General features: G+C 42.5%; 1 protein-coding gene across 1 annotated transcript in view; it reads right to left on the bottom strand.

The window, feature by feature from the left end:
* Positions 1–1,081: 1,081 nt before the first annotated feature.
* F13A1 (coagulation factor XIII A chain) overlaps positions 1,082–11,161 on the bottom strand; it is a 166,126-nt gene continuing 156,046 nt past the window's right edge. The window contains exons 16-17 of the mRNA XM_034660199.1: positions 8,863–8,999; positions 1,082–2,803 (exon numbers count right to left, since the gene is read on the bottom strand). Of these exons, the coding sequence (XP_034516090.1) occupies positions 2,650–2,803; positions 8,863–8,999 (291 nt within the window). The 3' untranslated portion in view covers positions 1,082–2,649. The remainder of the gene's footprint in view (positions 2,804–8,862; positions 9,000–11,161) is intronic.

Here is an 11,161-nt window from a genome sequence, read left to right as displayed (position 1 = left end):
TTCTTAAAAACTTTGAGAGACTAAAGATTTAAATAAACTAGTAAACTAGGGGTTGATGTCACTGCTTGTCCCCATCTGCAGCTTGATTTGCCATGATGTGTGGTTTCCTAGACTTTTTTAAGTTCTTCATCAACAGGCTTGAAATAATTACATTTACTTGTTTTACATGATTGATGTAGTGAAATTACTTGGAAAAAAATGTATTCATACAATCTCTCTCTCTCTCTTTGTCTCTTTCTCCCTATCGACCTCTCATCTATCTACCTATCTCATTGTCTATGATCTATCTATCTCTAGTTTTGCATGTGTTGTTGTTAAGTTTTGCTTCACATATGCCCAGAAGAATCTTGTGGAAATGTAAGTATTATTACCCCTCTTCGGTCACTGAAGCAAATTTGTTCAGAAGCATAGAGGACTAGCAGAGGCAGAAACTAGAATTCAGAGTCTCTGGTGCTATCTGAAATTCATTGCTTGTTACCACTGCTAAAATGATTTTTAGAGCTGCAGCATTATTATACAGTGTTTAGAATCCCAGCTGTCAGAGGGGATGGGCTGGCTCTTAGGCATGATGAATAGGTTTTATTTTGAGTGCCAACTCTAAATCAGTTGGTAATAGCTGCCTGGAGTACTGCGTTGAGGACAATTCTGAGGCCCTCTCTGAGCAGCAATTGTTCAGTGATTTTGCCGTGAATGTAGGGTCTCCATACACACTTGCCATATATTTTCCATCTCTATTCTAAGACCACAAAAGGTGTTCATTATGATAGGTGTCCATGCTGGTTTGTCCACTGATTCACTATGAGATCATTCATGAAATAGTATCTACAGAGATTCTGCAGTTTCTGGAAGCTGATTTTGAACTAAATACGTACACTTCCTCCTTTGATGACTGTGGTTAATAAAATGCAAAAACAGCAGTGAGGAAAGCTAACTGTGCATGAATACCTATTAAAGTCATTTCCTTTAAATGAGAAATGCTTGTTTTCCTAGCCAGGGTAGGTCATCTACTAAGGAAGGGTGGTTTCTTGACCACTTGTGGTTAGTAGTATGTTGTATTGAAAATTAAAACTGTTCACTTTTATGCAGATGCAAACATAATCACATTAACTTTATTTGAAGCTTTGATTACATTCTAGTTAATAAGCATATACTACATGAAGCCAATTTAACCATACAGCAAAATGCATTTCATTTTAAAATTGAGTATTGGAAGGCTTAGCAAATGCTGGGATTATTAATTACTTAATACAATTAGGTATGATGCACATATGGAGGTGACCACTAACCCTCATGGATCCCTGGTGCCCAGAACAGTCTCAGAGGCTTAGAAATGTGGTTATACAGATCAGAAAATTTCATTCTGGCTTTTCCCACTTTGTTTTTGCTAAGAATCATACCCTAGGCATATCGATGGATAATTTTGATCATAAATCAGCTTTGCAAATAAATAGCAGGTAGCCTTGCCTATTGGAACCTTGGAGCATAATACAAATGATGTCAGCATCCTCTATCATTGGGTCTGCTTTAGTATTGGCTACTTGCAAGATGGAGTCTGTATTACCTTTTAGTATCTGAGTCCTGAGCTGAGGTCTCGACATGAGTGATATGAAGGACAACAGGGAATTAGTGGCTGCCCATCCTTCTACATGTCTGCCCACTAAATCTGTCAGATTCTGCAACTCATAGGGCTTATTCTATCTCTAAAAATGTACCTGGGCTTGCACTATTGTGTGAAAGAGAGGATCCCAGAGAGACAGATGAAGTATAATTACTAATAAAAGAGACTAATTCCTCATTTTTCCTGTCCCAAGTCAGTCTTGTTACTTTCTAGTCCTATGGCCCCAAAAGGCTTAAAGTAATGGGTATTGGTTCCTGCTGATGAGGCCACAGTGTGACACCTCCTACAGAATGCACCATAAAACTACATTATTTAATAGATCTGAGTATTGCACCTGCTATGTTATCTCTTCTTAGGTGATTAAGTTTCCCACAAATGCAATTTGCTAATATGGGGCCACATCTTCTCACAAGGTAAATCTGTGAAATTTGGCAGGCAGTTGCTTTGCTGCAGGTGCAAGATGAAAGACCTTGCCCTGGCTTTGCCAAGAAGAAAAATGATGTTGTTCTCAATACCTGGGAAAAATATTCTGACACAGAGAGTAGAACCTGATTCCAAAAAAGGGGAATAGAATTCTAGGGCCCAAATCATGTTCTTCTCTCCCTTTTGGGGAGTATATTACCTCCAAAAGGCTGAGTGGGAGATCAGAACCTTATTTTACATGAGGCCAGGTATTGAGCAAATCCCCTTGTTAAGGGAAGTCCTCTGATATTTGGAGCTGCAGCCATTTGTGATGATAAATGATGACTTTTACTCTTATGAGCTATGAGAACTTAATTAGAGCTTAATTAAAGCTAATGCTCAGAATCCTTTGAACGGTGGAGTGATTAAAAACTAACTTCCATATTGAATAGTCACACTGAAAAGTAGTCTTTGAAATACATGGCATTTCCACTCTGGGGCCCCATGTAGTCCTGGCTGGGTCTTCACATCTAAGTTAAAGCAAGAGCTGACTATTTTTTGCATTAGAATTTCCTTAGCCAAGACTATAAGAGGCCCCGTATCCAGGTCCATCTCAGCCCCTTGAGCATTTATGCAGAAGGTCGTCTCTGAATCTGCAAATCCAGCTCTCCATACACGTGTCTCAGGGAGTCACTGGTCAAGCTGGCTATCAGCTTCCGATGGCCAGACACCCAGGGTCGACACACTTCTTCCCATTGCACAGTGGAGTTGGGCCGGATTTCCCTGAAACGACGGAAAAGAGAGGAAAGGTTGTACTCTCCAGAGAGGCATATCCAGTTCCCCACCTTGATCAGGAAGCAGTGAGAACACGTGCCTGAGTCACATGCTCTCTTTCTCTCAGTTGATGGTAGTAAAAGACAGAAGGGCTGATTTGACCTGTTCCAACCCAAATGAGGTCCCTGGATGGGGATGTGCCACTGACAGACCCAATGGGTCATGGTTCCTTCCACTTGGATGCATCAACTGGCATCTACTGCATGGTGAGGAAGGGCTGAGTCTCCTACTGGCCATGAGTCAACTGAAGTCTAGTTTGTCCCCCAGCCACCACAGTAGCCTCATGGATGTGACTGATCTCCCTTGGCTCATTTTGGGCCACTCTAGTTCCCTCCTGAATTAGACTCCTGTCTGAATCCCCAGCTGCCTTTGCTAAGGTCCTGATACCCTAATTAGTTCTTGCCAATCCCTTTGGGATTGTTCCCAGGCCCCAAATCTGGAACATAACCCTACCTGCTGCCAACTGATGGAGCGTTTGCATGCTCTATAATTCGTGATCCTGTTTAACCACCAAATTGGGTCTCTTTGCCCATGCACCTTTCTGCTACTCCTTTGTATCCATCCTGATAATGGGAACGGCCTTTAATGGTTCTGATATTCTCCTCTTCTTCTGCAGCCTATGCTTTGAAGTTTTCCTAAGTTCATGGCCAAGCTCACTCCAGTGAATGACTGAGGTCAATCAGGGTTGGGAGATTAAGGCTTCTCTGGGTGTTTCACATATGTTACCCTACGGAAGCCTCAGGAGGAAGTTACGTGCAGGTTTTACATACATGATAGTCCCTCGAAGTAGGTACTATATGACACACTGTATAGTTAAGAAAAATGGAGGGATAAACAAATGAAGCAGTTTTTCCAAGATCACACAGCTTTGAATGGGCAGAGATGAGGTTTGGATGCAAGTTGTTCTGATTCCCAAAGCCATGCTCTTTCGAGCATGTATTTCATATTATAGCCTCAATGAAGATGACTTTTCTGGCCACTATGCTAGATTTTTTTTTTTTTTAATAAACAAGAAAGATGTCCTTTTATTCTGTACTAACTGCTTCTTGCAGTATTGTTCATAGAAGATTCCTGGTCTCTGCTCTCTGATCCTCAGGGAGAGCAGGTACTGGGCGGCCTTGCAGGGGATCCCGGGCCAGCACTTCTTGGGGAGATGAAGGGAGACCACCATGAGTGCCTTAGACAGAAAAGGGACCTGTTTTCATGGGATTACTGAAGCACAGCACGTCAGAATTGGAAAGGACTTAGAAATCACTTAGTCTAGCTACCTCATCTACAGGCGAGGAGGATGAGATCCTAGGAGTCCTTTGGAATCTTCCACAGTCATTGCCTGATGGCCCAGACCATGAAAGAGAAACGTGCTGGGGGACATGAAGAGTGTGCTCGTGCTCAGAAGTGAGGAACATCCTTGTAGAGGAGCTCTGCGAATCCTTCCCTAGTGGAGCGTGTGTCCTACTAGCACCATGGAGGGACTGAGGGACCAAAGGAACTGGGGATGATGTGGCTTCAGTCTACAGTGGTTCAAAGGCCTCAGCTACCTGATCCCCTACTTGCCCGTGGGGGCCAGGGCCATAGAACATCACTTTAAACACAGCCAAAGTGCAGGGAGAAATACGGGGACACATACCTGTGCTTGACCTACTCTATGTAAAGTTAGAACCCCCAAATTTCCTCAGATAGAGCTAAAACAATATGTATTTTAGATGGCGGTGGGTGTACATCCTCTGGGATAGAAAGGGGGAAATGCCCCCAAATCTTGGAAATCTAGACACTAAATAAGAAATCCCTTTCAAACTCTTATACCTGTGCTCAATGAATTAGGACAGGCATCTAAGGCCTTGGGAACACCTCTCTTTGGAAATGTTCCAGGCATTGACTCTGCCACTACTGGTCTAAATGTCTCAATTAACTTGGTATTTGCTAATTCTTTTCTTTATTTTTGTTCTTTATAAATGTACTTCTATAAAGTATTTTCACCCATTATGTAAAACCCAAATTGGGTGTAAAATGCACACACACAACCTATATAGGTATTCTTCAAACTCAGTAAATTGATTTTATGATTCAAGGTTTGAAAAACATTGACCTCACCATGGGTTTCCTCACCTCTAAAAGGCAGACACTGTAGAATATTGAATAGAGTGTCAGGGTGCCTGGGTGGCTCAGTTGGTTAAGCGTCTGCCTTTGGCTCAGGTCATGATCCCGGGGTCCTGGGATCCAGCCCTGCATCAGGCTCTCAGCTCAATGGGGAGCCTGCTTCTCCTCTCCCTCTGCCTGGTGCTCTGCCTACTTGTGCTCTCTCTCTCTCTCAAATAAATAAATAAATAAATAAAATGTTTAAAAAAATGAATAGAGTGTGGACAGAGTGAGGTGAATTACTATTTGTGCTGCACTTAGAAGCATGGCAAATATAGCAATCGCCAAGTATATTTGTAAGTGATTTGTATTACTGTTGTTGTTGCTATAATTATCAGTATTACCACAATCACCCTTATGGTTGTTGCTTACTCTGCCTGAACTCTGCAAAACAACTAGGAAAGTGAGCTCCTCCTGCCTGTATGCAAAGAAAAAGTTCTCTATCCTTAATTTACAGTGATTAATTCAATATGAATACATATTTTAAGATATTTATTTCTCAAGAGCTGGGCTATTTTTACCTTGATGCATTCGTTCTTTCTTTTCTGGTTTCCCCAAGTGATCAATCAGAAGCACTTTGCAAAATAGTCCTCTTGCTTGTGGATCTGGCCTGGGGCCATGTAATGCAGGTGACTACCTCCACAGAAACTATAATCCCTGAGCTTCACTTGGTTATTGGCTCTTACTCATAAACCTGGCCCCAAATGATATTCACATATGTATCTCATACATGTATAGACGTCTCCTCAAGACTATCATACAAAGATACTCATACACGAAGATACACATGTGTGTCTAAGTATGCATTTATGTATAGATAAATATGTACAGAAAGAAAAGAACCACTCACCCATATTGGTAAGTGGAGTAATATTGGAATAATCCTATTTGCCTGGGGATAGATGTTGTGATAAATGGTTCTCAGTTAATGTGCTGAGCTCTCAAGATATGCTGGCCATTTATCATCTTGAACGCATACAGGCAAATGGGATTATTATTACAATAAACTGCAACTATCTATGGGTTGTTCTCCATGTGTCTAGCCCTCAACTTCTGTCCTACTTGGGAAACTCAAAATTTAAAACAAAATCACAAAGTCAGGGAACTTTTCTCTTGAAATAACTTACTGAACCTGATCATTTTTTTAAAGAGAAAAATGGATCTGGAAGATGAATTATTTGATGTTCTGGAAGTATCAAGTGCAGAAACTTGAAAGCTGAGAGTCTGTGGTACTTTCAAGCATCTGAGATAGGTGGGCGGTGGTGGCAGAAGGCAGGAAGGTAAAGCATCTCGGAGCACAGTTGGCTCATACCCTGAGCAAGGAGTGAAACACCACTGCTTTCCTTGGTCCTAGTTCAATTCCCTGTTCTCTAGCTCCTGCCTTCCAGGCCCCTGCTTTGAGCTTGACATCCCTTGCCTTCTAGGGCCCTGGCAGGACTGTGGGTGGATAGGTGGGGGTAGTGATTCCCTTGACTATTCAAGATGTGTATCCTAGAAAAGAATACAGTCTTGTGAATGATTCTGTTTCTACACAATTGCTCTTTTTAAGAGTCCAAGTTGTAACATGGATCTGCCACTCTTAGATCAGATCTTGGCAGCACAGGGTACCCTGAAGTGCTTGTAATTATCTGACAATATGGATGTGGGTGCTGGCTGGCTCAGGTCTTTGTTGTGAATGTGTGTGCTGGAGTCAGGAGGAGACAGAGAAAGTAGTGCTCTCTCCAAAGTCCCAAACCCACCCTAGATCGTAAATATTTCCCCCTCTCAAGTTCTTTCCAATTTTTGACAGTCTCAGAGAAATAAAGCTACTCTTGTGTTGGGGAGATCCACCCCTTGGATCTGGATTCCCATAAGAGATTGAAGACCTCACTTTCTGTCTGTTACCTATCTGCCATAGACCAATGTGTTGGAATTAACGACCAATAGGACCTTAAGGAAGAGTGTGGGCAGGGCATTTGCCTTGTGTCCATGTAAGGACTGGACTTTTCCATCCCTTCCATGCTTCACTCCACTTTGCCCTATCCCAGTGTCAGATATTAACAATAAGCGCCTGGACACTCAACACACTTAGGGCCTCATGCCTCCCAAATGGTGGGTCATTGCACCGTATGAGGATTAATCTTTCTTCTAACACACAGATTGCCTCTTCTCATGCGTTGGCCTGTAATCAAGGTGGGAGTTTTGGCACAGCCAGGGTGTATAGGTAGCGGGAGGTTGCAGTACCCTGAGATGAGGCCTCCAGGGTTACCGTTTGAAAAGGAAAAATTGGATGCAGCGGGGGGGGGGGGTTGTTTTGAAGAAGAAACGTGTTTCACTTTGCCTGAGTGATTCTTGCATCTGATTCGAGTGGGAAGGTGCGAGAAGGGGTGAGTGAGGCTGTCGTTTCTGACGAAAGCAGGGCTATCACTGCTGACCTCTCTCTCTCTCTCTCTCTCTCACTAAGGATGATTTCTAATTTAATTCTTTTTTTTCCTGCAACTTTCCTATTAGCACAGGAAGGGTTGTTATGTTTTGTGCTTGCATTTTTACAAGAGCGCTCAAATTATTTTCTCTGTTGTTTATTGCATTCACGGGCAGCAGGAGTCTCTTAGACAATGGGATTGCAGAAGCTGTGAGCATTGTAATTTGAAAGAAATGCAGAGAGCGCCAAGTGGGCAAATTCTTCTTTAAAGGCATCCCAGAAGGGGTGAAGGAGGCCCTTGGCCTGGCCCCACAGATTCAGAAGACGTAGTTTCCAGAAAGGGTGTTAGGGAGATTCCTAACATATCTTGTCACCAGGCACTTTCTGCAGCCCTCCACCTCCCCTTCTGTGCTTCAGAAGTTCACCCCACAGGAAATACGCTAGATTGATTGATGCTGACAGAGACTTATTTGCGGTAGAAATGAAAGTATTAAGCCTCAAAGTTGAGATCCATTCTGGGTGTCACACTTTAAGAGGAGCACTGACAAACTGGAGTACGGGGGGGAAAGGGCGGGAAGCTAAAGCCACGCTAGGGGTCAGGAGAGGTATAGAGAAGACGCGACAGTTGTTTGCAAACATTTGGAAGGCACCAGATGGAAGAGAGATGGGCTTTATTCCGTGCAGATCCAAATGACAGAATTAGGATCACCGGGTAGGATCGAAAGGTAGAATTGTTTTCTAACAATGAGAGCTACCTGAATGTGGAATGGGCTGTCTTGTTGGGTGACACTCTGTCAGCAAAAGTAACAGAAGCCGAGAAACTACAGGGCACTATCTGACGGTGTTAGGTGTGAATGAAGCAGTCTCATTCGTATTATCACAGAGCTGGAGGTAGTCGTTTGTGCCCTAAATAGAGAATCAAGTCTGCAATTCTTTAGGCTCCCCTTTATTCTACAGAAAGCAACAGTTCTAGAGTGCTTGTGACAGGGAAATCTGGAAGGTGGGCTGGGAAGAAAGGACCCTTGAAAAGGGACATCTTTCAGCATAATATCTGACACATACTAGGTACTCCATGGATATTAGTAGAATTGACACCTGAGGAGGCAGTATGGCAGAATGCTTGAAACTTAATTTCTAAATCAGCCACCCTGAGTCTGAATCTGGGCTCCTCTCTTATAAGCTGTGAAACTTGGGGCAAACCAGCTGACCTCTCAAAACCTCTGCTACCCAAAGGGAGATGATAATAGTACCCATCTCGTTAAGGTGGTTTTAAGGATTACATGATGGAAATGCCAGTCAAACTTACCCTACTTTTACCCTGTGACTCCTAGACATGGCCAAGAAGAAGGTGGCAGCTTCTCAGACATGTTCATTGGGTGTTAGATATAAGTTTGGAAAAGACAGAGAATGCTAAGCCGTCCCACAGTCCCATGTCACTTGTCACCTTCTCAGTTCCCACCCCACACCTTACCGGAACATCTTTCTCCTTGGCTTCATCACTCCAGGACCATCCAGGTGTATCCACACATTCCGCAGAGTCTCTTTTAGAGGATTGGTGAACTCAACTGTTACCACCATGTCAGAACCAACCATCTGGGCACCCCGGACCTAAGACAGGAGTTGGGGGAGAACGCAGCTTATTAGCAGCACATAGAACTTTCTGCTCTCCCGTGTCCTTAACCATCTTCACTTTTGCTGGTTTTACAGAATGGTTATTTTTTTGGCAATGGAACTAGTGTGATGAGGATAGCTGATTGCTTTAACTGGGGGATACCTATTGAGACAAAGATGGAAAATTACTAATTAGGATCACACTCTTTTCCTCATTATAAAAACCACCCTAATTAGCGCTCAGGTTAATAGCCGTGACCACCAGCTGCTCTTTCTCAGCAGGAGGTGAAGTGTATCTGGTGTAGCAACACATTCCACGGTGAGGGTGGCCAGGCAAACTCTGCTTCTGGACTGGACGGGACTCAAGTTTCCTGCCAGCACATGGGGGAGTCCCGAGTTCAAGAGGAAGAAAACGCCCCAGGGGGCCTAAGCCTTCTTCCTTTTAGGCACACTAGAAAGAAATATGGCCAAAGAGGGAGTCATTACTGTGGAACTTGAAGAAAAGGAATCTGGATACTAAAATAGGCCAAAAAAAAAAAAAAAAAGACTTTTTGTCTGCTGTTACAACATCTGAGCCCAGGAGAGAATAAGGCCCTTTGTCGGCAAATTGTCTAGGACAAGTCTCAGAAGTATCCAGTATTTGGCAAAGCACTTCATGAGGCAGCCAGAGTTCAATGTCAGTTCAGCACTTACTAGTTGTGGGGCCTTGGGTGACTTACTCAACCCTTTTGAGATTCAGTTTTCCTGTCTCTGAGACTGGGCTGACATTCCTATGGGGTCATCGATATGAAATGCTATTATTTGCTCTTGGGCTATGTTTTTTAGGTTCCAAGAATGGTATTCTTTCCCAACACCAACACAGTGAGCTGGAAAATGGCCACATGGCTCTGGGGTTGGTTTGTTTGTTTAGGAGACACGTGTGCCAAATGGATGGATCTGAATAAGCTCTAGATAACTTGGGAACAAGATAATAATAATAGTTCTTACCTCATAAGAAAAGCATAGAATGGGAGAATGCATATAAAGCAACAAACACACTGTAGGACACAAGGCAAAAGTTCCATACTTTATAGCCCATACTGTTTTTGGAATAGCAATGCTCAAGGTAGTTAGTTTTATTCATCTTTTTTTTTTTTTTTAAGATTTCATCTTAAATTTTAGTGTACTTTCAACACCAGTATCTAGCCAGAGCCAAACAAATAGTTGTGAAATTAGATTAACTGCTTAACAATGGAATTTATTGACTGAGTTTCCTATGTAACAACTCTGCCATTATTATACAATATTTCTTTAAGTGGCATATACTGAAGAAAAAATTATATGGAAATGAGGCTTACTTATGAACAGAGGGAAGGAAGAAGGACAATTTCCAGGGAAAAGACTCTCATTTACTAACTCTGCAGTAAAGAACAAATCTTCATGGACAGTTTGTGTCTAAATTTATGTCTATGGAATTTAAAAAATCTATGAGAAAAATGAAAATTGCAGCCAATTCTCCACGTTTCTTACATTCAAATCAACATCTGTAGGTGGCATGGGGGCATTGCTGGGGTTAGGGGGGTCAGGGGTGGAACAGACAATGATCAAGGTGCAGACCACAGCAGGTGTCATCAAGGTGCAGACCACAGCAGGTGTCATCAAGAGAGAACGGATCATATGCCAAACGGTGTGTCTAGCGCTTCGCCAGTGGTCTTCAGCCTGCCATGCATACAGAGTCACCTGGGGAACTTTAAAATCATGGAGGTCTAGGCCCACTCCCAAGCAATTAGCTCAGAATATCAGGCAGAGCTTGTCATAAGTTTATTTTAAGCACCCCTATTGATTTCTGAAAGCCAACTGAGAAAACTTCTGAAAATCTCTGATGCAGACAAAACATTTAGAAGACAGGCTGAAATCACTTTCTTCCCAGATGCCCTGACTCGATCAGTATATATGTTGAACTACAGAAGTGCATTATTAGAATACTCTAAGTACTCTTGGTTTAATTCTCAAGTGTGGCCAACATATTTTTCCTAAGTTAGAAAAAAATTTCCGAACACTTTTGGATTTTTAAAAATATTAGATAAAAATAATGTTTACAGAAACATTCTGAATTGGAGAAAGTGAGGCTGCTTCAGAAATGCTATTGGTAAAAGTCTGATCATTTTAATTTAGGGGGG

Source organism: Ailuropoda melanoleuca, chromosome 5 (assembly GCF_002007445.2).
Source record: "Ailuropoda melanoleuca isolate Jingjing chromosome 5, ASM200744v2, whole genome shotgun sequence".
Lineage (NCBI taxonomy): Eukaryota > Metazoa > Chordata > Mammalia > Carnivora > Ursidae > Ailuropoda > Ailuropoda melanoleuca.
The sequence above is the reverse complement of the archived record's forward strand: the minus strand, read 5'-3'. Positions and strand labels throughout refer to the sequence as shown.